The sequence below is a fragment of the Mytilinidion resinicola genome (assembly GCF_010093595.1).
Source record: "Mytilinidion resinicola strain CBS 304.34 unplaced genomic scaffold BDZ99scaffold_24, whole genome shotgun sequence".
Taxonomy (NCBI): domain Eukaryota; kingdom Fungi; phylum Ascomycota; class Dothideomycetes; order Mytilinidiales; family Mytilinidiaceae; genus Mytilinidion; species Mytilinidion resinicola.
The window spans coordinates 158027-182446 of record NW_022985460.1 but is presented as its reverse complement, the minus strand read 5'-3'; the positions used below and the strand labels follow the sequence as shown (position 1 = coordinate 182446).

At 51.8% G+C, this 24420-nt stretch overlaps 10 protein-coding genes across 10 annotated transcripts; 5 read left to right on the top strand and 5 right to left on the bottom strand.

Moving 5' to 3' along the window:
- Positions 1-1014: 1014 nt before the first annotated feature.
- Positions 1015-1899, bottom strand: BDZ99DRAFT_545733 (uncharacterized protein; the record flags this gene model as incomplete). Its single annotated transcript, XM_033726855.1, has 1 exon — positions 1015-1899. One exon carries the CDS (start codon positions 1897-1899, stop codon positions 1015-1017), a length of 885 nt encoding a protein of 294 aa, XP_033570912.1.
- Positions 1900-5308: 3409 nt separating this feature from the next.
- On the bottom strand, positions 5309-8353 carry BDZ99DRAFT_511741 (phosphatidylinositol 3-kinase; the record flags this gene model as incomplete). Its single annotated transcript, XM_033724573.1, has 3 exons — positions 5309-8107; positions 8159-8245; positions 8295-8353. The coding sequence occupies 3 exons, from the start codon at positions 8351-8353 to the stop codon at positions 5542-5544; spliced, it is 2712 nt and encodes a 903-aa protein (XP_033570911.1). The 3' UTR covers positions 5309-5541.
- Positions 8354-8600: 247 nt separating this feature from the next.
- On the top strand, positions 8601-10779 carry BDZ99DRAFT_467675 (Nse4-domain-containing protein). Its single transcript, XM_033721074.1, has 3 exons — positions 8601-9236; positions 9284-10147; positions 10200-10779. The coding sequence occupies exons 1-3, from the start codon at positions 8777-8779 to the stop codon at positions 10385-10387; spliced, it is 1512 nt and encodes a 503-aa protein (XP_033570910.1). The 5' UTR covers positions 8601-8776; the 3' UTR covers positions 10388-10779.
- Positions 10630-12132, bottom strand: BDZ99DRAFT_467674 (uncharacterized protein). The gene has a single exon (XM_033721073.1). It carries the CDS (start codon positions 12085-12087, stop codon positions 10876-10878), a length of 1212 nt encoding a protein of 403 aa, XP_033570909.1. The 5' UTR covers positions 12088-12132; the 3' UTR covers positions 10630-10875.
- A 522-nt stretch (positions 12133-12654) lies between these two features.
- On the bottom strand, positions 12655-13206 carry BDZ99DRAFT_452362 (uncharacterized protein; the record flags this gene model as incomplete). Its single annotated transcript, XM_033718269.1, has 1 exon — positions 12655-13206. A coding segment is annotated over one exon (552 nt), but the record flags the coding sequence as incomplete, so codon positions are not given.
- Positions 13207-13429: 223 nt separating this feature from the next.
- On the top strand, positions 13430-15559 carry BDZ99DRAFT_467673 (SH3 domain signaling protein). The gene is made up of 3 exons (XM_033721072.1): positions 13430-13766; positions 13816-14133; positions 14183-15559. The coding sequence occupies exons 1-3, from the start codon at positions 13686-13688 to the stop codon at positions 15281-15283; spliced, it is 1500 nt and encodes a 499-aa protein (XP_033570907.1). The 5' UTR covers positions 13430-13685; the 3' UTR covers positions 15284-15559.
- Positions 15560-15762: 203 nt separating this feature from the next.
- BDZ99DRAFT_545725 (uncharacterized protein) lies at positions 15763-16975 on the top strand (the record flags this gene model as incomplete). Its single annotated transcript, XM_033726854.1, has 3 exons — positions 15763-15777; positions 15826-15858; positions 15940-16975. 3 exons carry the CDS (start codon positions 15763-15765, stop codon positions 16891-16893), a joined length of 1002 nt encoding a protein of 333 aa, XP_033570906.1. The 3' UTR covers positions 16894-16975.
- Positions 16976-17120: 145 nt separating this feature from the next.
- Positions 17121-17904, bottom strand: BDZ99DRAFT_467670 (uncharacterized protein). The gene is made up of 2 exons (XM_033721071.1): positions 17220-17904; positions 17121-17165 (listed from the first exon to the last, which is right to left on the bottom strand). The coding sequence occupies exons 1-2, from the start codon at positions 17461-17463 to the stop codon at positions 17128-17130; spliced, it is 282 nt and encodes a 93-aa protein (XP_033570905.1). The 5' UTR covers positions 17464-17904; the 3' UTR covers positions 17121-17127.
- Positions 17905-19192: 1288 nt separating this feature from the next.
- BDZ99DRAFT_511735 (uncharacterized protein) lies at positions 19193-21984 on the top strand (the record flags this gene model as incomplete). The annotated part of the gene is made up of 6 exons (XM_033724572.1): positions 19193-19222; positions 19385-19683; positions 19739-19939; positions 20001-20153; positions 20212-20307; positions 20360-21984. 6 exons carry the CDS (start codon positions 19193-19195, stop codon positions 21534-21536), a joined length of 1956 nt encoding a protein of 651 aa, XP_033570904.1. The 3' UTR covers positions 21537-21984.
- Positions 21985-22315: 331 nt separating this feature from the next.
- Positions 22316-23342, top strand: BDZ99DRAFT_467669 (uncharacterized protein). Its single transcript, XM_033721070.1, has one exon. It carries the CDS (start codon positions 22381-22383, stop codon positions 22909-22911), a length of 531 nt encoding a protein of 176 aa, XP_033570903.1. The 5' UTR covers positions 22316-22380; the 3' UTR covers positions 22912-23342.
- The last annotated feature ends 1078 nt before the right edge of the window (positions 23343-24420 follow it).

The following is a 24420-nucleotide window of genomic DNA, read 5'->3' as shown; positions in this document are numbered from 1 at the left end:
TCAAGGTACCTCTCATTCCTTAACTCGACAGTCACTGCTCCAGTTAAGGTCAGAGGAAGTCACGATGCCACGCGAATGAACAGGCTGCATCAATTTGCGATGGAATCTCATAAGTATATTACTCCCAAAGGTAAGATCTGAAGAACTAGACTAAGACACGATGAAAATAGAAGTTTCCAAACCTAATGAAAGCCTCCTGATATCATTTTCAAGGGGCGTAGCGAAGGGCAAGAGATGGACTAACCACTGCTCAGCAGGCAGTAGTAGATGGTCACGATGGAAGGCGCCGTGTTTGGGGTTCCTTTTCGATGGAAGGTAAGTTCCCTTCCATCACGGAGCTCACTACTTCATTCACTTGGATAGGGGAAGTCACGATATATGCACAACTGGTTGGGGCCCTTCAATGCATCACGATAATCCCAAAACTGCGCGGGTCTCAAATGTGAGATTTGAAGAGCCGGAGCTGTGACATTGAGAGTGGAGGTTTTAAAACCTGTCGGAAGCGTCCTGACGCTGTCCAAAATCGGCAGACCTCGTAGGTGTTTTCCAGCTTCAATCAACAGCGCGTACAATCTATCACTCAATTTCAAATTCTGATTACCTCCTGAAGCACTTCTGGTGTCGCCAAGTTGAGCTCAAGCGTCACGCATCTCAAACGCTCAATTTGAAGACAGAAGAGATGGCATCAAGGTTAAATTTTGTTTTGGTTTGCTGAGGGACTTCCAACGTCGTCAAGCAAGTGTATACATTTTAAATTAGGATAGAAGAAAGTTTTTGACTCCCTCGGTTTCAAATTTTTACGGGTACCCAAGAGACTCCCGGCATCGTCAAGCCTGAGCTCAAGCCTTTCATCTCACAGGCATTCAATTTGAAGAGAAGAGAAAATACCAAACACCCCCGTAACCTTTAATAGCCCACTGTGGGCCTCCGCCATCGCCAAACCAGAGCTTCGTCGTCTCCAATGATGACGAAAGCATATGCATATGATCCAAGCTCAAGCTGTCAGGATCTTACTCAAGGGGTTGGATGACCGAAGAAGCTCCTGAAGTAGTCCGTATCCCAATCCCCACGCCATTCATCATTACCACCTGTACCGCCAACCTTACCACTAGCCTCACCACCAGTTTTACCATTCTCCATATCGGCCATCTTCCGCTTCTTCGATGCGCCCTCAAACGCCGCCTCAGCACCCTCCTCGAACCCGTCTAGATGCCACTTATCCTCCGGCTCCTCCGCCGCATTCGGGGTATCTTTTCGCTCACTATTCATCGACACTGTATATTGAGCCGCGTTTTGGCCCCTACCCTGCAGCGAGATGAGTGGCTCGGGGGTTTCATGGTGCTTCCGCTTCTGCCCCACTTTCGGACTCGGGGTCGTCTGATTGTGAGGCTGTTGCTGTTGGGAAGGAGAAAGCCCTAGGATACGTCCTGCCCTCTCTTGCTCGAACTGCTTCGCCTTTTTGACACGCTCTCGCCATCTCCTAAACTTAGCTTGCTTGCCTGTAGGAGTAGTAGGTGGGGAGCCTGCGCCGCTGCTCACCGTGGGGCTCTGGTGAGATGTTTCGGAAGATGGTGTCTTGATCTCTTGAGGAGCGGTGGTGTAGGTAGGCGGCGGCGGCGTGTCCTCCCTCAGTGGGCATAGCGGGAGCGTGCACGGGGTACGATGGAAGTATCCTGGCGGTGGCTGAACTGGGACGCCCGGGGTGATGGTATGAGAGAATGGGCATGCGCTGCCTCCTCTACCGCGGTGGCATGTGCCGTTATGGTACCAGAAGAAGCAAGTGCGTCGGTTAGATATGTCCGGATTCTCCGATTTGGGGCCTGTAGGTGTCTTAGGGCGAATCGCGAGCGGGTATTGCTGGCCCTGCGAGGGGACGATGAGAGAGGCGAGAAGATCCATCGCGACTGGTGGTGGCGCCGGTGGTGTGGGGTGGCTTGAGGCGCTATCAGTAAGGCCAGCGGGTTGGAAAGTGAGAGGGGTTTGTAGAGAGTTGGCGAGGAGGTGGTGGATGATGTCGATTCGGGCGTTCTTATAGCCCTGCATTGCGGCGGAAGTGGTGAATGCAGGTGATGAGATGAAGGTCTTTAGATGCCGCCGAAACGTGGTAATGAGAGCGTGAGGACCAGGTGCGCGTTGATGATGTTGTTGTGGGAACCAGTTCACCACAGGGTAGTGGCTTCAAGGAAGAAGGTTTCGAAGTAAGTGAGGTGAGACGAAGGCCATGTGTTCTAAGTTTGCTTCTTTTTCTGCGACTGTCTGAGGTCCTTCAACCTACTTTCAGAAATATAAGGGTGGTGGAATTTCGTACTCTCGAACAACCTTTTAAGCTCCCCAGGCCATTTCTGACGGCGCCCTCCTGCCTATTTCCTTCCCGTCTCCATGATAAGGACGGCTTTGAAGTAAGTGAGCCGAGCTGAAGGTGATGATTTCATGTCATTACACCGATTACTCTCCCGTTGCAGGCGTTAGTACGCGTTTTTGCCACCGTCTGAAGTGCCTCAACACACCCTCCAAAATCCCTAATGGTCGAGACTTCCTCCCTGCCGCGCTCAAGCGTGCGGGATACTGAGCTTAGCTGAGGTATGTTGCGTTATGCGTAGGTGATAATTTCGCGGCCTTTCTTCCATTGACTGCGAGTCATGGGTTTGTGTACACTTCCTGCTACTGCCTGAGGTGCCTCAACACAGCTTTCAACATTTAAAAGAGTTGGAAGCTTGCCGATTTGGGCGACCTGAAAATCTTCTGGACTGCCTGAGGTGCCTCAACACAGCTTTCAACATTTAAAAGAGTTGGAAGCTTGCCGATTTGGGCGACCTGAAAATCTTCTGGACTGCCTGAGCCAATGCTCCCCTAGTATAACGACTATCTGCTATACGCAAAGATGCAGAATGTTGTCTCTCTCCCGAAGCAAATCCAGAAGTGACATGCTCTCAGACTCCTCGTGCGTTCCCTCGTCATGAGCTTGTGTATATCGCTTTACTATCGTCTGAAATACCTCAGTGCACTTTCTTACGCCCAACCGAAATCGGCTCTCGCGGTCTTATCCGGTCTATCAGCTCTCCAGGCCACCTCTACCCTCATATAACCTGTCTCCGCCGCACGCACAGATATACGACACTACGACTCCTCCAAATCATGTTCAGGAGAAAGATCTCCTCCTTCCGTCTATCTACTAACTCGTTACGGGTTTGGAGTTTTGCGCGCTCCTTCACCACCGTAGTCCCTAAATATCTTTTCCTAACTGCCTAACATACCTAAACCTAACCATTATGAAAACCCACTAGGCTTACGAAACTACTTCAGACAGCGGCATTCCCCAAGAGCCTGCTCCCCATACCCAGCGATTCAACGTTCAAAACATCTGAGCGCCGCTCGCGTCCGCTGATCCGTTACCCATCTCCGCTTCACGTGCCGTCAAGATCCTTACTCATCACCGGTATATAAACATCTCTCCACGCTCTTGAGAACGACATGGAGGAGGAAAGGACAAGGTGGCGGAGTCATATTATTGGAGGAGATGGAACCGTAGGAGATTTGGTCCAGCAGCAAATGGAGGTGGAAGACGAACTTATGGCTGTGGGTGGGAGTGGTGCAAAATAGTATCTCTCACTCGCGATGTGGTGGGAGTGGTGCAAAAACACCATAGCAAGCACCTCCCTATGGGTGGGGTGTGGGGGAGTGGTTCAAAAGCGGCTTATGGAGACGATTATGGCTGGAGCGGAGGAGAGTAGTTGTCTTAAACGAGGTGATGATGCGGGCCTCCGGCAGGTAGCAATTATGGTGGTTGAGCTCTTCTGATTGGAATGATGTCCAGCTTCTATGGAGGACAGCGACGAGCAGGAGACAATAATAAGGAAGCTCAGTGATCTGAGAAGATGGTCATGATCATTATGTATGAGTCTTCGCTCGTCTTCAAGTAGAAGTGTCAAGCGATTCTTCCTCCCTCCTCGGCACTTGGCTCCCTTGACAGTCCCCTGGTTTGACACAATCGGCGGTAGCGTAGTACACTCGCCGCCGGACTCCCCCTCCCCTTTGCCACGAACCGAGTTCCTCGCTGCCGCCATCCCCATAGTCGAGAGAGAGCCTTACAATCAATCGGACTTACACAGCCAATCCCACTGCCGATCTGCAAAGCGCCGCGGTGGAGCATCGCAGGTACTAGTTTCCTCCGCCGATATGAGGGAAAGATTAGAGTGAAAGCAACAGTTAGGGGATATAGTTGGCGTGTGTAGGTAGCGAATCAGCCGCGTCTCTGGCGGCGCATCATGGCAAGTAGTATGACGATGGGGAGGGGGACAAGGACGACAAATAATGCAAGAGACAGGCTGTTGGAGGACTCGGGTGTGGATAAGATATTTGGGGAGCCTAGATAAAGAAGGAAAGGGGAGGTTCTGGCGAAGGTTTTGGGGAACCGTCGGCCATCCATAAAGGAGTTAATGACGTGTTACGTACAGGAACGAGAGTCTGGTAGGTGGCAATAGAGCAGTGTCTCTATATATACCGGAAGTGGCTGACCGAAAAACTGCAAAGACTCTGTGATATCACCCAAAAGCAAGATACACTTCCTCGTGACAACAGACATCGTAAAAGCAATGCTAACTCCTCGTGATCGCCACTTTTGTGCCCAAGACCGCATTCGTCGTTACTTACGCGCTCGCCGTCACCAGAATAGTCAGTCCAGGGCCGACTCCCTCATCAGTGCATAAACGAAACTGAATATATCTTCATCGTCGCTATACGAGAATTCCGTCGTGCTCATACATTTCGTCTGCTCGACACGCAAGTTGAGATCGCTGGAATTGCACCAGCATTTATCGTGGTTGCAGCCACTGAAACATACGCTATAGAAGTCGCAGCTCTGTACGCATGCGTTGAGGTCGAAAGAGGTGGTGGATGATCCCAGGAATGGTTATAGCCCTTAGCGAGGCTGCGGTGTTGAAGTACGGGAACAATAGAAGAGATCCGTAGATCTTGTTCAGAGGATGAGTGAAAGAGGAAGAGATTTTGAAAGGCGCAAGAAACGGGGAGGGAGAGTTCTAAGGTCTCGGGAATACGGAATATACCTATTCTTGAAAGGTCTGTCCCTGACTAATTGGTAGATGGTCTCTGACTCGAGAAGCTGCAGACGGGTGATAAGTATATAAAATATCTGGGCGCCATGATCTTGCGAGCGAGTGATAGTCACTTAAGCCTGGTCCCCTAGCAGTCCTGATCTGTGCGCATCGAATCTGCTTCAATACGTATGACATTCTGGTACAAGAGGGACAGCTATTCTCTTCACGAGGATGGCGTCAGTTGATACCTTCTCAGCGTTGTCTGAATGTCGATCTTCTACGTGTTAAATACACACAGGGAGTCTGGACAAGCAACTACAACTTGCAGGCCCAAAATGAGAAGTGTTTTTGCCGTCTTCATACGGTATGAAGACTCCAATTACTTTTCAGCTATGTATTCTTTTTCTTAACATATACACCATGTTCATCACAACTTTCCGCTGCAAATATGTCTCCTATCTTACAACTTCCCGCAGTAAACTCCCACCTACGCCCTGAAGTGCTGCACAAGCCCATGAATACGATCAATGACCACCGGCATAATCGCGTTACTACTCTCCTCTATCAACCGCTCAAAATACCTCATCGCCTCCTCCTCGGTTAGATCTAACGCTAATCTCTCCTGCACTTTCCACACCGCCTTGTCAGGCTCGAGCCTAATATCTGGGATGTTCGCTTCTCTCATCAAGGCGAACAGATTTAGAATCAAGTTCGCCTGCTTCCGTAATGTCGAGTATGCAGTAAAGCAGTACGACTTGAACTGCGCATAATGCGCGTGGCCGGTCCCGCCCATACCATCAATCATCTCGTGGCTGAGTTTCATGAGAGGCGCGAAGGGCTTCGGATCGCGGCCGAGGATGTAGCCGAAGTCGACGTGGAAGAAGTGGCCCGAGGGAGAGAGCAGGAGGTTGTCAAGATGGCGATCACCGACGCCGAGGAGGTAAGTGATGACACAGTATCCGGCGCAGGACTTGATATAAGTATCCATAGCTTCCTTGCGGACGCCGAGGGGTGCGGTGTCATCGGGGTTGTTGGCACGGAGGTAGGGGAGGATACCACGGTGCTTGGCGATGGCGGCGGCGAGGGAGAGGGAGGGCACAAATTGGACGGCGCCGGCAGAGGTGGAGGTGGCGAGGATGCGGTACGGAGAGAGTTTGAGGTCGAGGTTTTCTTTGCGGAGGAGGCGGTCCATTAGAGTTATGATCTGGACGACGAGTTGGTCCTGACGGAGGTCGTCGCCGGTTTTGAAGATGATGGGGTATTTAGTATTGGTGGTGGTGCGAAAGTTTAATTGAAGGGGGAAGAGACTTGATTTTAGGACGTTACAGTCGTCTGGGTATATGCCGGTGATGAGAATGGATGGGTCTAGGGGCAAGGGAAGAGGCGGATCAATATGAAGGAGATCGTTCTTTGGATCCGCGAGGTACTTCTTTAGCCGCTCGATCTTTCGAGTCCGGTCTTCCCGGGAAAAGCGGGCGTCTTTCGAAATTTTGGACAGCACAGTAATAAGCTCAGCTTGACGGAGGAAAGTCTTTCGTCGTGCGAGGCCATCTTCTGTCTTCTCTAGCTCGACCATGAAGTCGTACTCGACTTTGTGGAATAATTTCCGGAACTCTGGGCCTTGTTCCGGACTGTGGTCGTCGCATTCCACCATAAGATACCAATGGAGGAAGTTGCCTAGGATCAGGCTATCCTTTGCTCTGGAAATCAGAAAACGAGCTAGAGAGGAGCTCTGCGCTGGATCACTGTCAGCCATTTCGGGGGCTACAGTCTCATACTTGAGAGCCTGAACAAGCTGCAGGAGATATACGAGAAGCTCATCGTTATCGGCTTTCCGTAAACGGTCTACGGCATATGCTCGGACGATAGGACTAGTGAAAGAGGGTCCTAGTAGTTCTAGGGCATCATCGACGTCTATTTCTGCCCATTTCGCCAACATAGGGGCTGCATTTTGGGCTTCTCGTTGTTCGTGCCAAGACACCGACTTGACGAACTTAGTCAAGGCGCGCTTATCTCGACACAAGTAGTACCGGAAAGTCCAGAGGTGATCCCTTTCCGAGAGAGTCAAGGAGTGTGTTGGCCCGTAGTTCATGATGGCATTCAATTCATCTCTGATCCGCGCGTTCGGCTTCATGTCACGGTCTGCGAGTCCAGCATTTCGCCCGCGGACTAGCCGTCGGTGTTTGACCTCCACTGGATTCTCATTGAGACCTATTTCTGGGTCATAAATCCGGACCAGTCTTCCAGCGTAGGCATCCCCGTAGCCGTTACCGTCCACATTGATGCCAGGGCCAAAGGATACTTCGGGGGGAGGTTTCAGTCGAACTTCAGACATCATTGATGACTGCAGGTTTGATACTGGGGGCGGCGGATACTCCTGGTCGGCGAAGACGATGGGATGGTCAAAACGCGGAAGTTCGATATGTAGATAGAACAGCTCTTCATCTTGTTCGTCGTCAACTGATTCACTAGGTTGGTCTGAGATTTGTTTGTCCTTCTGAGTAGCTGGCGGGATCTTTAAGACGTCTTTTCGGAGCTTCATCATCTTGCGATAGACCATCTGGTCTAACCAGTGATTGGTGGGAAGCTCGTTCATCTCCTGCTTCTTCAACAGCGCCTCCAGTCTCTCCATCTCTGCGACTTTCTCGTCCACCACATCAACCGAGGTCTTGACATCCTTCCGACTCCTCCTAGATGGTTTCTTTATCCAGGGAGTTGTGGTCGAAGACAAGCCGTCTGCGGCCTTGTGGCGATGTAACCGACACCTTTGTCGTCCTTTGAGGAGAGTGTGGTCCTCATCAAATAGTGGTATAGTAGTCCCTCCAAATGGTATAGAATGCCCTTTTGCGCCTTCACCACCAGTCGGAGACAAATCCCATATCGTTATAGCTATTTGTGAGGTGAGGGGGAGGTCGTCGTAGCCGATGGGTAGCTCCAGCCACTCGTTCCATATTCGGCCGCTCTTGAAGGCCTTGTAGGTTGTTTGCATAGGCAGGGTAAGGGGCTTGCTGTCGGCCCATATCTGGGCAGTGGCATACAGCTCGGAGTTGGGACTGGTTCTGTGAGCTTCTTTCACCTCTCACTTGGAGCTTAGTCAGTCTCACTTTGCGATGGAGGCACGGTGTCTTAGGTCTGGTCTCTTGAGGAGCACCGAGTAGGGTAGGGGCTTCTGGTTGCCATCTAGCTGGTGGCTGGGAGCTTGTTAGGCACTGATACAGAGCTCTAATACAACGAACCCACATCTTAACGTTCACCTTGAGCTTGATAGAGGAGGAAGTTGCAAATGAAAATGTCTCCATGGCTACAGCCTGGACAAGGGAGAAGCACTGAAGTTAAGAGGAAGAGTGAACTTGAGTGTCATGGCGGGGTCTCACGATGACAGGAGGTCAGTGTCTCGATGCCCTGGATGATATTCGTGGGGCTGACGATGGATTCGGCTTAGTCACGCGCTTTGGCGCGCGAGCGGGCACACGGTCAACACCATCTGGCAGGGCAGCGCGTCTCAGTCGACGCCGGCCGCCCCTTGATCCATCCTTTCTTGACATACCCAGAACTATCTCTCATCGTCTGCGAGACCCCTCAATCCAGCGACCTCGCCCATCGCATTACGCGCCCGAGCTGCGCCGCCGCTACAAGCACAGCCTTGTCTCGCCGCCGCGTCAGGCTGCAACTCCTGAGCCTCACCAAATTCACCGTTCCATGACCTAGCGACCTACACAACCATGGCGCGCCTCAACCGCGATCCAGAAGACACTCCTGCTCCGAGTCGCGAATCATCGCTGTACCGCGATCCAACACCCGTCTCTCAAATCGGCACGCGACGACGACCGCAACGCGCATCCACACGCGAAACGACCTACTCAGTGCTCTCGCCCACTCCCGGCACCTCGTCCGATAAGGAAAACCGGCCAGACGACCGCGACGAGACACCTCGCCCAGTGTGGAATGGCAAAGAGCCGATGGGGCCCCCAACCCTTCCCACGCCCAGTTCCAATACCCAGCATGACAACAAGCGGCGAAGGCTCGGGGACTTCAACATCCCCCCGGCGAGCAAAGCCCCCCCGAATCCAGATACTCCGGTCGAAGAGTACGTACAGAAGCAGTTCTATGACCCGGACCAGGATCCAAAGGAGCGCCGGGAGGTGCGCATGCGCATGCGCGAGAACTTTCGGGATATGACTGGTGAGTGCAGCTTATCTGCTGCAAATGCTCCGTCTAATTTTATACAGATCGCAAGGACGAGCTGGTGCATCCTCAGAACAACGACTTGAAGGATCTCATCAAACAACAAAATAAGCATATGAAGAAGGTCAAACAAACGTCTGACGCAGTGGTGGACTCCAAATTCCTGGTACACGCCAGCGAGCTGGCACTGAAGAAGACTACGAACGGTGTTCTCGGAGACACGGCGGGCCAGATCGACGTGGACGAGTTCGTCTCGAAATGTATCAGGTTCATGCGGAACGGCGGCAACCAGGACGACGAATCAGACAGCGACGACCAGAGGCGTACATCCACTCAAGCCCGTCGCCGCCAACGAGCCGAGCCAGACAGCGATGACGACCAAGAAGAGAACGACGGCGACGGCTTTGACTGGGCTGTCCTAGGCCGACGCGCCTGCTTCCCCTCGAACAAGCGGCCACCGTGTCCCAACTTCCTCCTCGGCCCGCTCTCTGTCCAAAAGCGCGTCCGCGTAACCCAAGGCCGACGAGGCCGCCTGCAGACACAAGCCCGAGGACCCGTCACGCGCCCCAAGTCCATCGAGCGCGAAGACATCGAGGCAGCCACGAACACGACTCTGACGCACATGGTCTCCCAGATCAGATCGCAGCTAAAGGAGCACTGTAGGAAGGGCATGGACGCGGTCGACGCCGAAGTGGACGAAGACGCTAGCGAGGAAGACTACTACAAGGCCATGACCGCCCACCGCATCCGCGTGAACGCGGAAGGCGAGGCAGCCGTCGACTTCTTCGATCTAATCATCAACCCACACTCCTTTGGGCAGACGGTGGAAAACATGTTCTATGTTAGTTTCCTGATCAAAGAGGGGAACGCGAAGATGGGCAAGGATAGGCACGGTTTGCCTGTGCTGTGTGAGTACTGCCTCTAATTCGGAGATATCCATCAATGCTAATATCATACCAGCGTACTCTGAACCCCGCAAGATTGTCGAACAGCGCGAACAAAAGATATCAAGACATCAGGCTGTCCTCGCTCTCGACTACCCCATGTGGCGGGGCTATATCAAGGCGTACAACATCAAAGAACCGCTGATCCCGCACCGCACCGACGACGAAGGAAACACTGTCACGGTGAGGGGATGGTATGCGTAGGCGAGCGACGACAGTGGTGGCATGCTCGGTTTTCAATTCGGTCCAGTTAGGGTGTGACTTTTTGCGTTATCAGAATTGATTTAGAGCGCCGGCGAATTTTTCACAAGGCTATACCCACCGAGATCAGCAGGTATTTTGAGGTTCGGATTACGGTCAGAGGGGTTCAAGGAGTTTTACTGGGTCGACGCGTCTGTGGACCGATCGGGTCGGATATCAGACGGCATACTTTCATATACCTAGGCAGGCGCGAGAGCTTGCACGTAATGCTTCTAAAGTGGTTCTTCCAATGAGTGGTATTGATATTGACCTGGAGATACGTGAAGAAAGGGTATCGTAACATAGATCTCACCCATTCCACCTCCAGCGTATCCCTTACACGTAATCATCCCAGCTAAAGATAAACCATTCGATATCATACCTTCCGTCTCATCGCATCCATCTCATGTCAGCTTAGTTTGTCCTTGGCCGCACCCTTTACGTCCTTAACATCACCCAACCCCGACCAACATCCCGCTCTTCCCAACCTCATTGCCCTCCTCGTCCCTCCACCCCGGCGGCCTCCAATCAAACAAGTCACACGCCTCTGTGCTCCACGCTCCCACGTCGTGATCTATAGGTGGGGGCGGAGGAAGAATGGGCTCCCTTTCCTTCTCCACAACCGCCACTTTGAGTTTCTTCGCTCCAGTACCTACAGCAAGACTCTTGGAGCGCTGGAGCTTGCGTTTGGGTTTCGCAGGAGCCGGAATCGGGGGGTTGGAGATGAGGTCGGTTGCGGCCGCATTTAGTTCTTCCCACGCGCCTGCTGTCGAGGGGATTGGTACGTCGTTCTCGGAGACCACGCGGCGGAAGGGGCGGGCTGTGGGTGAGTCTTTAGTTGGGGAAGGTACTGCAGGTAGGGGCGGTGGGCCTTCTATCAGGTCAGGTTCAAGGTGTGTGTATTTTGGTGGCTTCGGAGGCTTTGCTGAGACTGCTGTTTTTGCTGATTTGGAAATAGGGGCGGGAGCTGGGGTGGGATCGGATGGCTTCGCTTTCGGCGTAGCTTTGGCGCGAGCGGCCTTGGGCTGTCGTGGCTCTTTCGGCGTTTTGGGAGTTGCACGTTTACGCTGGGCGGCTTTGGTAGGTTTCGCAGGAGGTGGCGGTCTGGAAACGCGGAGGCGCTCGTCCATACGACCGTGTACGATGTCCATTTCTTCGAAGAAGTCGGGGGAAGAAGTAGGCGCCTCGATCACGACTGGGCGAGGTGTCACCTTTGGGACGGCTTTAGCAACAAACTTATCTACAGGTGATTGAGGCGTCGTCTCGGGACCGAGTATTGTAGTAAGGTCGACAACAGGTGTTTGAGCTGCTGTCTTGGGAACGCGTTCAGTAAGAGAGTCGACCACAGAGGGACGAGGCACCATCTTGGACGCAGTTTTAACAAGAACAGAGTGCTCAAGTGCTGGAGCGGATATGGGTGTGTCGTTCCTTCTAGCAGGCCGTTGATCTGAATTCGTCTTCGCTGGTACAATGCTGCGTTTCTCGGGGGCAAATCGGGTTTTTTTATCTTTCACAGATGTTTGCTCCTCCGTCACAACGGCAGCCTCAGCGTCCAAAGAGTCCCAATCCAATCCCGAAAACAAGTCATCATCAACATCTTGAACAGGGGCAGGACTTGGGTTGCTCGTCGTTTTCGTTAGCCGTGAGGTGTTACTTTGGCACATTAATGTCGACCTTCCTCTGCCCTTGGACAACCGCAATGCCTTTGCTCGGGGATTGCGAGGAGGAGACAGAGGAGGGCGTTTCTCATCGGGCTTTTCGACGGTGTCAGACCGCGAGGCTTCAGCCACGTTGTTCACTCTGTTAGAAACGCTAACAGGCGGAGATGAAGGATATAAACGCGTTGGAGTGGCTACTGTCCGATGTCTTGATTGCGCTGATACGGGAGCGGGGTTTTCCCGTGGCTTCGAGGTCGGTATCGGACGTCGAGGCTTGACAAATCCAGGTGGCGTACTGGGGAGCGTCACATCTGAGAAGATGTTGTCTAGGTCGGAGTCTAGATCAATGATCTCCTGGACAACATGATCACTCAGTACAGGGGATGCGACTCTTGAGACTTCCGGTGCAGCTTTGGCGATTTGGGCTTTCCTTGCGTCTGCTGTCCTTGCCCATAGAGGCGGATCCTTATTGAAAGCAGCGCGAGGTCTTTGGACGGGTGTGACAGCATTACGCCCTGGCTGTGGCTCCACTATTCTTTGCCTTTTGGGTGACCTCCCCTCATCGATGCTGTTCTCGATGTCCCGTCTGTTCTCGATGTTTCGTCTGTCCTCGATACCTCGTCTAGCCTCAAAGGGAGACTTGCTAGGTAGCACAGCCTTCCCATAAGGCCCTCTAGGAGTTCCCAGCAAGGCGTTGAGAGATTTATGGCGAAGCTGAGAGGGGCCTTGTAGCATGTTGGTACGAGTGGCGGATATTGGGACCGCTGGCCTGACGCCTGACTTCGGTGATTCCTTAGTTCTCTTCTCAAACAGAGGCGTCAAATCAGTTTCCAGTATCCCAATGGCCTCTGCGACTTCTATCATAACGCCTTTGTCTAGTGTTATTTCATCGCCTTCTTGTATATCGACCTCCTCTTTCCAATGCGTGTCTCCGATGAAGTTCCGCGGTACGTCATAGACCATGACCCGCTTGTTGAATGTGTGAAACCGTAAGAAGCCATCTTGCCATCTCTTAGACTTCCGGCGGAGGTCGTGGGTGTATAGGCAGCGGAATTCGAGGACGGGCGCGGTGTTTTGGGTCGGCGGGATAGTGAGGCTCGGAGTGCTTCGTACAGCCGCCGCCATCGTACAAGCTCCTCAGTCGTAGGGTAGCGAGAGCGCTCAGGCATGGGCGTATATAGCTTCACTGGCGCGGGGTGAGGATGTTGGCGTGGAGTGACGCGTTGAGGATGGAGGACGTGAAGGGAAGCGGGCCAGAATTTTACACGCTGTCCCGTGACGTGCCGCGTACTACCAGCTGCAGGATTTCAGCCTCCAGGGATGCAACTGCTGCAGATTATCAACAGCATGTCAGCCGTTGCGTCCCTCTCCATAACAAACTCGCATTCCCACCCTTTGGCCCCAAATCGCGGGGGTCCGTCGTTGCTGGGTGCCGTACTACCGCGCAGCAGGCTGAGCCACTTTCACGAACACAGCACCTCAGACCACAACTTCTAACCTCCTTTTCTACCTCTTCCTATTCATTTCACTATTCCATCGTGCGAGGAGCGTTATCTCCTCCTACCGCCATCATGCAGCGAGTCCAGAGGAAGTTCACGAAAATCATGCCGGGCAGGAAACCTGAGACCGGCGACGTCGCTACCATGCTCCGCGAGTTTGAAGAGGCGGACCAGATGCTCGTCAAGGTCCGCAAGAGACCAGCCTACGCATTGAATATGTCTAATTCTGTATCAGATCGCAGACGCAGCCAAAATGTGGCGAGACGCTTGGTCGAACATCCTCACCCACCAGCTAGGCATGATTGAGGAAGTCCATATTCTCTACCTCCCATTAGGCACGAAGGAAGAATATGAGAGCGGCTATATACCGGTCGACGCCCCGAGAGCGACATTAGAGCGAGCGGCGAAGCTGAAAGAGGCATACCTGGAGCTCAAGGTGGACATGAACACGGAGGTCCAAGCAATTGACACGAGACTCATCGGGCCCGCAAAAACAGCTAGAGAGTCGCTAAAGCCCTTGAAGAAGACTATCAAGAATAGAGAGGACCGAAAGGTAGTTCGAACATCTCCCAATTACCTAGACAGTACCTAAACAACTACAGTTGGACTACGAAAGGTTTAAGGGCCGCGTGGAAGCACTGGAAAAGAAAGCTACACGATCTCCACGCGAGGAATCAGCCCTTGGGAAACATGAGGCCGACCTCGCGAAAGCATCCTACGAATACGAGTGTGCAGATGAGAGCCTTCGAGAGAAGCTCCCTGGCATAAACGCAGCCACCTTCTCCCTTCTCCCGCACCTACTGGCCAACCAGATATTGCTCCAGAACAATCTGCTTGGAAATCTATATACTGTCCTCCACCAATACTCCCAGGAGCAGGGATTCCCAAACCCGCCGCCAGAGCTAGAAGAGGTGATACCGGTTTGGGATGCCGAATTCACTCCTCTTCGCAAGGAAGCAGAAAGTGGTATAGAGCTGCTGGCGCGTGGCAAGGCAGTCCATCTTCCTATGAGGATGCCCGATCAGGGCAGCACACTCACTGGCCTTGGTCTGAGGAACAAGGTGGTTCCAGGGCGAAACTCGAGCGCTGCGAACCCGGACCAAGGCAGCACTCTAACTGGCATGGGTCTCAGAAACAAGGTCATTCCAGGACGTAAAGGGAGCAGTAACTCTTCGGTCCCAACTATGGGAACTGTACGCCACGCCACCTCTCCCAGGCCAAGTTACGACCATCAAGAAGTCAACGAGCCACCGCAATCTCTGAATCTCTCCAACAAGCCGTCTATGCACCATCTCAACGCTTCTAAGCCGAAAATTGGGAGTAGTTATTCTAACAATCTTAGCCCATCTTCTAGCCAAGAGCAATGGGGACGTCGTACTTCATCTCCTTCCGCAACCAATGGCCAAAACGACTATTTTGTAAAGCCGAGGATACCCTCAGCCAGTGCTGTCCGTCCTAGATCTCCAAATCCAGCGGCAGGAAAGAAGAAGCCTCCACCTCCGCCGCCTCCTAAGAAGATAGGATCGTATCAGGGCGAATACGTTACCGCGATGTATGATTTCGTAGCTTCAACTCAGGGTGACTTGGCTTTCCGCGAAGGCGATCGGATAAGGGTTACAAAGAAGACACAGAGCTCACAGGATTGGTGGGAAGGCGAACTCAATGGCCAGAAGGGTAGCTTTCCAGCGAACTATTGCAAATGAAGAGGCTCTGTGTGGTAGTTGATTGTTGAACTGCATCTCATGTCCTCATGGAGGGCTCTTGAGCGCTACGGCTTGGATTCATACACCAGAGCTTCAATAGGTGTCACGACGTGTCAATTGGTGACACATGCCGTAAAAAGTAAAGCCTCTGATCAAACAATAAAGAAATGCTGCGCGATACTCAATTTCATGATCAACGCAATGAATGTACATATGACTACTTACTGTCACCCACACAGTCACGTCTCAACAGCGCCTCGATTTGGACAGCGCCTGACTTAAAACTGAACATAACCCTGTGTAAATCGTACTCATAATTAGGCCTAAAATCTTGGCGATTGTGGCTTGCTGCACGTCTCACACATGCCTCCGATTCCGCCCCCGTAGACACGTCTACAACCTCGCGCAACGTCCACCTTGTCTTCAGTCCTCCTCTGCGGTCGGCCTTGCAAACTGGCATACCCCTGAAGAGTCGAGATATGGCAGAAGACAAGGTACCTTCGCTTGAGGATGCGCGTCAAGTGTCTGCTAACTCGCCTTAGGCTCCTCCTCTTCGACCTCCATTTACATTGCCAGTACTTACGCAAGCTGTAGATGCTGCGGCACCTCGTCATTCTCCCACCGCAATCCATGAGATACAGCTACACGACTCCCAGCAGAGTACTGCGCCAGGCTTGCAGGCCGCGCTCCAATCGCTGCCAGCTACATACGAACTGCGGACGCAACATGTAGTACATCTAGTGAACGATGATGTAGAGGGGTTCTTAGAGCAAGACTTGGATCTGGAGCGTCTCAATGTCATCCATCATCTACTATGGATGGCTGGAAGGCCTCTCAATGCCCGTCCTCTGCATAGACAGCAGATGATGGGCTTCGATGTACTGCAGACCGAACAGGCAGATCTCCACCTTCTCAAGTTCTCAAACCGCCTCTTCATCAAACCTCTACCGGCATTCTTACTGAACTGTGAGTTTTGGGAAAAGTATCTATGCGGACCTAAATCAAAAGCCTTGCATGAATCTGCGTGTGGCTTTTTGCTATCATACCTCTGGCTCGTCCGGTCACCTTTGGATCTGAAAGTAGCCCAAGAATTGGATCTCTTGCCTTTGCCCATCACATGGGTTTCTTGGAAACGATTTGTTACTGATTTCTGTTCACACGTCGACGTGAACTCGCTACATCAAGTCAACAAACGCTATCTATTCGGCGAGCTACGCCTCGGGAGGATCAACACCATCTACCGCATTCGCTTCTTCAGGACGCATTTTGTCCGCGGCTACCTCTACGGCTACAACCGCTACGTTGTCTTCTTTCAAAGGAACTTCGGCTGGGTTCTCATCGTCTTCGTGTTCTTCTCGCTGGTCTTCTCAGCCATGCAAGTCGGCGCGGGAACGCCTCAGCTCGCTGACAGCGCGACGTTTCAGAATGCGGCGTACGGGTTTACTGTCTTCTCCATCGTCGCAGTCGCAGCTTTACTAGGGTTCGTGGCGGTAACGTTCAGTTCGATGTTCATCTATAACATGATCTCTGCGATATCGCACGACAAAACGGAGAACGCGAAACGCAATTCCCGCGCTCAGAGGAGCCATGATAGAGGTGAAGCTGCTTAAGAATATCGAAACATTTTTATGGGGAAGAATGTCCGAACGAGAGACGCGACTAAACACTCAAAGCTCATCCTTAAGCTCCGCATGCCCCTTCTCCTTTCGCCCTCTCCAACTTCAATAGCGTCACCTCAATCATAACCTCCATCTCATTCATCCCCGTATTTCTATGGCTCACACTAGCCACCACGCCCCCATCCCTCGGCTCTCTTCCATAATTTTCCAAGTCCTCGAAAACCCCTACACACTCATAATCAGCACTGTCCTCTGTATCAAACGTACGCGCCTCAACCTACCCTCACAAACGCTCCCTCCGGCTCATTCACCCAAAGCAGCAACAACGGATACATCGCCCCCAGGCGCGAAAAACACCACATCCCCCTGCACACTGTACCTTCTCTGGAACTCGTGCGCTTTCAACCACGTCTGCATCCCCTCAGGGATATCGGCTAAATTCATCTTTAGCAGCTCGCGCTTGTCGCCGTGCAGATCGACCCCGTCCCAGGAGCCGGGGTACTCGACTTTGTTGTAGAAGACCTTGAGCTCCGGCGCCCAGGTTTTCAGGGTTGGGTACATCTCGGCTAGGGTGTAGATCTCGGCGGTGAAGGTGGAAGAGGCGCGGCAGGGGGTGGTGTAGGCGGAGAAGGAGGAGGCGGTCCAGAGGGAGGCCCAGGGGAAGGGGAGGATTCGGAGGCGAATTCGGAGGCGGGAGAGGGTGAGGGGTCTTCAGATGCTAGGGCTTTGGCTAGCAGTGCTGCTGTGGCGAAGAAGGTTGAGAGTTTCATGGTGTGTAATGCAATGTGTGTCGAAAAGAGCGATGTGAAATTATAGCGAAGCCACAAAGATGAAAATAAACGAACGGAAGTAGCGACAACATTTCTTTGGTAGCAGAGCATCAATAAATACACAGCTTGAAGGCACTCTTGAGTTCTGTCCTCTTGTCCTAAGGAAATGTAGCAGGGCGGTCTTAGATTAATTGCAGGTCCGGATATGTTTGCGAAGATGCCGGGCGTGAGGGTTAGATTAATAGAACACGTTTCCGAGGCAAATTATATGAGATAAGGTGAGAGGAGAGGATAGATAGCATAAAGCTATACCTCTTAAACTCACGTTTTTCAGAGAAACTGACTTCAAAAAATAGGGAGCGATGATGTTCGAGCGTACCTCAAGCATTTCAACACCGTCTGAGGTGGCCCGGTGAGCTATCAGAAATGCCAGAACTGGTATTCTACGAATAACAATAACATACTAGAAGACCTTAGTGTGTATACAGCTCACGGGTTTGTGGACTACCACGTTCTGTTAACATCCATCAACCACGCTGTCTTATGGGTGCACCTGTCTACCACTGCTTAAAAGTGCTTTAATAAATTTCCATATAGCGCAGAGTGAAGAGATTCTATCCCATCTAGATTTCTGAAGATGTATTGAAGCACCCCAAGCAGCGGCAGACAGGTGTACCCACGAGACAGCTTGTCCTGTAAGTATTCTAGAGTGCCACTTTTCTCATGCCCCGCGTGGGGCCGAAGGTTTCTCACCAGCCTCCACATTCTCTCCATCCTCTTCCTTGTTCAACGAATCCAACGAATGCATCACGGCACTCTATTCTGACCCTGCATTGACCCACAAATGCCAGAACACGTCTAGCCGCGGGCCGGATCGCTCACTGGGGCTCCACCCGCTTGGTGGCTGGCTGGCTGCAGACCGCATTTCGCTATCACAGCTTCTGGACTCATGGACGCGCATAGGTCTTGGCCTAATGCGCGAAGACGCATAGATCTAAAAGCTTCTTAAACTGTCTAGACCATGCATGTACGGCTGAAACTTGCCTTAACCTGCTCGTCTCAACGCCCGTCACACACGAACGCGCGTGGCAATCGCTACGAGAAGTAATTATAAGCTGATAACGATCTACAATGAGCATTTCCCCACTTTGAAGTGTCCAAATCACTTCGCTAATGACGGAAATGCCGAAAAGGCTTGCATGTGGGCAGGTCTGACAACCGCGTATGCTTCATTGTGGAGTCTGGCGTTGACTTTTGATATGCATGTTCAATAGTGTAGACGCCCCGGCTATCTTGATTGGACGTTTCAATTCACTGAAGCGCCTTCCAGCTCAAGCCACATTCAATTCTCGACGTTTCTTGACGTGGTAACGAGTCCAGACATGCCAGCGTAGAAGTGTAGCTGAATGAGTCGATCAGCTAGCGTTCAAATGTTGCGCGAACAACAGCATAAGTAGAAAGAATGCCCGTGAGAGTGCAGGTCATATTCCAAAGCATCATCTTCCGATTTCTCACTCAGGATGTCTACTCTTGTCAACCTTCCTCGTGCCGTGAGCACCACATCAGACCATGACCCATACAAGTACCAATGGGCTCGCTATGTCGCTCGAGCGAAACTGGACAAGAAGTTCACCCTCATCAATGAGAAGATCAGTGCACAGCAGAATCTCCCCCCGGCGAATACTATCTCGCAACTCATCGATCGCGTGCAGGGCCTGCTTCCAGGCGACAACAAACTGACTGGAGAAGCTCCCACCAACCGCAAGGAACTCCATGTCGGCATTGTTGGAGCAGGATGCGCGGGCCTCTTCACGGCTATGACGCTCGACTTCATCAATAAGCGCCTGAAAAGAGAAGATCTTGAAATCACGTATGATATCCTGGAAGCGGCTGATGAAAGTCGATTGGGCGGCAGGCTGTATACACATCACTTCAGCAAGGGCGACGTGCTCCCGCACGACTACTACGATGTCGGCGCCATGAGATTTCCAGAGAACGATGTGATGAACAGGTAGAATCCACCTCGCAGAGATTAGACTTCAATGCCAATGCTGAGTTTATTGCAGGACATTTCGCCTGTTCAAATATCTAGGCCTCACGAAGGAAAATGGTGGCCTGGTTCCGTATTACCTGGAAGACTACAAGAAAGTTTGCCCTACATACTTCAACGACATACGTTATGTTGGGGGGCCTCTCAATGGGGCGGAGGATCCCTATCGCGTCAATGCCGACTACAAAGACGATGATCCCGATGGGATTCCCAAAGAGTAAGTGTTCATTTGTATCAACTCTTCAGCATATGGGTTCCGCCTATTAATTGACCGCCAGACTCTTGACGCAGGATCCTGGGAAACTGGTTGAAACTGCCATCAAGCCATTCGTAGACGCTTTGAAGGAAGACATGGATGGTACTCGAAGTGATGAGGGTTGGAAGCTCCTAGAATCAGCCGACTACATGAGCACACGCCAATTCTTCCGCTCGTGAGTGCTTGTTCCGAAAGGGATCTACTTCGCAACGTTACTGACTCGTGCAATCTAGCACTGACATTGCGGACCTCCCACCGACTATCAAGCCGCCTATTAAGGGACCCGGCTACAACTTTAACACCACGGAGTGGCTTGAGACCTTTGCCTAGTAAGTAAGCTACGCGAGAGGTTTGTGGACACAGTTAACGTTCGGATTCTAGTGCAACCGGATGGTACAATCAGTCTCTCGCAGAAACAGTCCTCGAAGGACTTGACTTTGGCATCGAGGAGCCGACCTCCATAGACAATACCAAATGGCTCTGCGTCGAGGGCGGAACCCAAAAAGTAGCCCGGCTCATGGCTGACAAGTTGGTCAAGAAGCCCGAGTTGAACAGACAAGTGACGAAAATCTCGACAGACCCAAAGGGAACCATCACTTTGACAATCAAACACGCCGACGAACCATCTGCTCCGACCGAGACCCGTGACTACTTCGCAGTATTCAACTCGACTACTCTCGGGGCGCTCCAGCGCATGGACCTCAAGGACGCGGGATTGCGCTATGGCACCAAACAAGCCATTCGTTCGCTAGGCTATGGCGCTTCTTGCAAAGTTGGAATGAAGTTCAAGAAAGCTTGGTGGATGAAGGAACCTCACAACATTAACAAAGGCGGAATTGCAAAGACGGACCGCCCGACTCGTGTCTGCGTGTATCCATCTTACAATATAAACGACGACTACGACAAACCGGCCGTGCTACTTTGCAGCTACACCTGGGCCCAGGATGCGCAAAGAATCGGAACCTTGATATCCAATCCTACCAACTCCAAGCACGAAACAGAGCTGAAGGAGCTTCTGCTCAACGACCTCGCGCTTCTGCATTCCACTCCTGACACCTACAAAGCGTTACGAGCGGAACTCGAGGAACTCTACGATGATCACCACGCCTGGGACTGGTACAACGACCCCAACATGTCTGGCGCCTTCGCCTACTTCGGCCCCGGCCAGTTCTCTAACATGTGGCCCGAGATCATTCAGCAAAACGGCTGGCTCTTCCTCGTCGGGGAAGCTGCGTCTGCTCACCACGCATGGATTGTTGGTGCTCTGGAAAGTGCTATCAGAGGCGTGTACCAGATGCTCGATGCACTCTTACTCCAGAACCCGGAGTACGAGCCGTACAGGGATGCGATGAAGCTGCTGCAGGATCCCTACATAGAGGATGATCTGCCATTTGGGCCACTGCCGTTGGAGATTCCGAAAAGGCAGGCTGGTGAGGACAGGAAAGCGCCGAAGACGGATGTGCCGGAGAAGGGAGTGTCGCTTACCTTCACTTCGGCGCAGGTCTTACTTAGCTTCTTGGAGAAGACAGTAGAGGAGGCGGAGGCGAAGGTAGCTTGATTGCAAGTGCGCACGCTAGACGGGAAAAAAGTGGCACACTCAAGCATTTCAACACCGTCTGAGGTGGCCCGGTGAGCTATCAGAAATGCCAGGACTAGTATTCTACGAATAATAATAACATACTAGAGGACCTCAAGCGGTGCTAAACAAGCATACACAAGCATAGTAATAGTGTATATGTAGTTTATAGGTTTATAGACTACCACGTTCTGTTAACACTCACTAACCATGCTGTCTTATAGGTGCACCTGTCTACCACTGCTTAAAGTGCTTCAACAAGTTTCTATATGGCGGAGAGTGAAGAGTTTCTATCCTGTTTAGATTTCCGAAAATGTATTAAAGCACCCCAAGCAGTGGCAGACAGGTGTACCCACGAGACAGCTTGTCCTAGAGTTAGAGTGCCACCTTTCTCATGCCCGGTGTGGTGCGATGCGGTGTTCCATGGTGCAGTTCGCAGGTAATATGGTGAATTCTGTAGAGTTTACAGATGACAGGTGCAGTTGCATAGAGGCCTGGTAGTGCCTAATTTGGCTTCGCTTCTCCATGATAGTGATCCCCCGCTGTTACTGCTGCCTGCCCTACCCACCATCCTCTCCAACTCCTATCCTGTAAGTGTCCCTCCATACACTTGCCAACCAACCTAGTGGTAGCTTTTTAGCTACTCGACTCGTGCACATCCCCCTCACAACAATTTTCCTAGCTTGTCATTGTTGATAGTTCTCTCCACATGCGGTTTCTGTGCTGATCTCACGCGTCCTTTCAACCCAACCCTAGTTGGTATACTCAGTATACGACTAGCAGTCCTCGAAGAGTCTTCCGACTCTATCGGAACCCAACAGTTACGATGAACCCACTAGAGCGAATCGAGGATTTTGTTAGACCACACTGTTCACACTGCTGGTTCACCCCTTCGCCCATAGACAAGCCCGCAAATGTGTCAACTTGCCAAGGAATGCTCGCATCTTCCCTCAAGAGAAACCTCCCATCAGCAATATATCGGCCACTAGTCCCACAGCTCGAGGAATTTCGGCTGTTGAATTTACACCCATCTCCAGTCTTCTCTGCGCCCATCCAATGTAGCCTCAACCATACGGCCTTCGCAAACCACCCGCCATACGAGGCTCTTTCTTACGTCTGGGGTAATCCAAACAGCACAGCTCGTATCACTGTCAATGGAATGGGCCACGATGTCACCGTCAATCTAGCAGACGCATTGCGCCATCTCCGGAAGCCAGCACTGCCTTGTATCTTGTGGGTAGATGCCTTGTGTATATATTCCTATCGAACCGCAATTAAACACCTCATAACCTTGAGGTTCGATCCTCAGTTTTTTGAGGGTTTTCATTATACGGATTTGGCTAGTGTGATCGGGTAATATATTCTTTGTGTTCTTAAATCTGAAATCTATCACTACGCTTTCTATTTTCGCGTTGCCTTTCCTTTCCTTCCTGGAATGGCTGCGCATCCTTGCGTTTCCGCCGATAAGGGGGCGGCGCAGCACAAGATGCGAGCAGATTGGATGTTTGCGATCTCGGACCTTGGTTTTTATTGCATGGTACCGCACACGTCTGAGCCAGGAGAGTTGATTGCTGTGCTGCATGGGGGAAAAGTTCCAATGGTGATACGACCAGTCGTAGACTGTGATGGGAAATCATGTTATGTAGTTGTCGGTCCGGCTTATGTGCATGGATTCATGGACGGACAGGCGGCGCTTTGGGCAGATGTTGGAAAGGTCAATGTAATGAATTTTGTGTTGACCTGAGGTCGAAAAGCGTTGAAAATATAAAACCTCGTTTTGCAAACTGGAGCAGCCCAGTTCTACTCAACACGATGACGAGTTAAGGCTCTTTCCGACTACACCGCTCCTTTCTTCCCTCACGGGACTGCCCCTTTCCTAGCTGTCCTGTTTCTTTCCTCTAAAAAGAGGCTCTTGTTTTCCTGATTGGGTCATCAACTGTGTACACCGTTCTGGCGTTGTTTGAAGTGCCTTGATGGATTATCTGATCTCTAGACGAGACGTAAACTTGTCAATTTGAACAATTTGTAGACTGGCTCGCGCAAACTCAGCCGGCTCGTTTACCCTTCTAAGAGATACGTGGGCACAACCTTCCTCCAAACATAACATAGCGCACGAGTGCCTAGATCCTTCCGCCTAGATCATCAGCAGCTCTAGCAGCAATCTCCCAGCCTACGGAAGTAGCCTAGGATGCGCTTCAGGCATGTCCATAGAAGCACTCATTCTTAACACAACCTAACATGCATGAGGCACTTGACTATACCCTGCAGTGGGTTTTTGCAATACTTCTAAGACTTCTCCTGAAATGATTGGAGTAGTCTTGAGCCGTCCGCAGTGGTAGTCGTGAAGTTGAGCGCCCGATGTCCTCCTGCTTCCCTTCCCTCTCCTCCTACACCTTCCCTTTCGCACGCGGAAGCCGCCAACGTTCGGCCATGTCTTATATTTTCTTCCTTCTCTGCCCGACTTCTTCACTTCTTCCATCCATCAATCATCATCGTCCCACATCCGCTCCAGCTCTACACCACTATCCAGCATCGTAAGCCCACCCTCCATGCAATTGCTCTTGCTTCCCTCTCGTACATCTGGGAATATTTCAACCCTTTCCTCACGCCGCCAGCGCCGTCTCGGCAGACCCAATATAGCGGCCCTCTACATTCATCACCGCTCTCTGTTGATCCGTGTTGCCTTCAGGTACTACTCGCTATTTTCAACCAGCTGCTGCTAGCCACTCGCTATACTTCCAATTGCAACTCCATCGCTCAGCTACGTGGCTCTTCACACCATAATCGCTACTATGGGAGCATCGATCACAATGGAGATTACGCAGATCCCTCCCCCCGAATACGATCGTAGCATCACGGATCGAAG

Bases quoted from the DNA above. Each gene is read 5' to 3' on its own strand.
- BDZ99DRAFT_467674 (XM_033721073.1), bottom strand. From the start codon at position 12,087: ATGTGCCAAAGTAACACCTCACGGCTAACGAAAACGACGAGCAACCCA.
- BDZ99DRAFT_467673 (XM_033721072.1), top strand. From the start codon at position 13,686: ATGCCGGGCAGGAAACCTGAGACCGGCGACGTCGCTACCATGCTCCGC. The intron at 13,767-13,815 runs GTCCGCAAGAGA...ATTCTGTATCAG, and splicing joins CGGACCAGATGCTCGTCAAG to ATCGCAGACGCAGCCAAAAT. The intron at 14,134-14,182 runs GTAGTTCGAACA...AAACAACTACAG, and splicing joins AGAATAGAGAGGACCGAAAG to TTGGACTACGAAAGGTTTAA.
- BDZ99DRAFT_467669 (XM_033721070.1), top strand. From the start codon at position 22,381: ATGAACCCACTAGAGCGAATCGAGGATTTTGTTAGACCACACTGTTCA.
- BDZ99DRAFT_467670 (XM_033721071.1), bottom strand. From the start codon at position 17,463: ATGTACCCAACCCTGAAAACCTGGGCGCCGGAGCTCAAGGTCTTCTAC. The intron at 17,166-17,219 runs CTTTGGGTGAAT...TGAGGCGCGTAC, and splicing joins CGATGTATCCGTTGTTGCTG to GTTTGATACAGAGGACAGTG.
- BDZ99DRAFT_467675 (XM_033721074.1), top strand. From the start codon at position 8,777: ATGGCGCGCCTCAACCGCGATCCAGAAGACACTCCTGCTCCGAGTCGC. The intron at 9,237-9,283 runs GTGAGTGCAGCT...AATTTTATACAG, and splicing joins GAACTTTCGGGATATGACTG to ATCGCAAGGACGAGCTGGTG. The intron at 10,148-10,199 runs GTGAGTACTGCC...ATATCATACCAG, and splicing joins GCACGGTTTGCCTGTGCTGT to CGTACTCTGAACCCCGCAAG.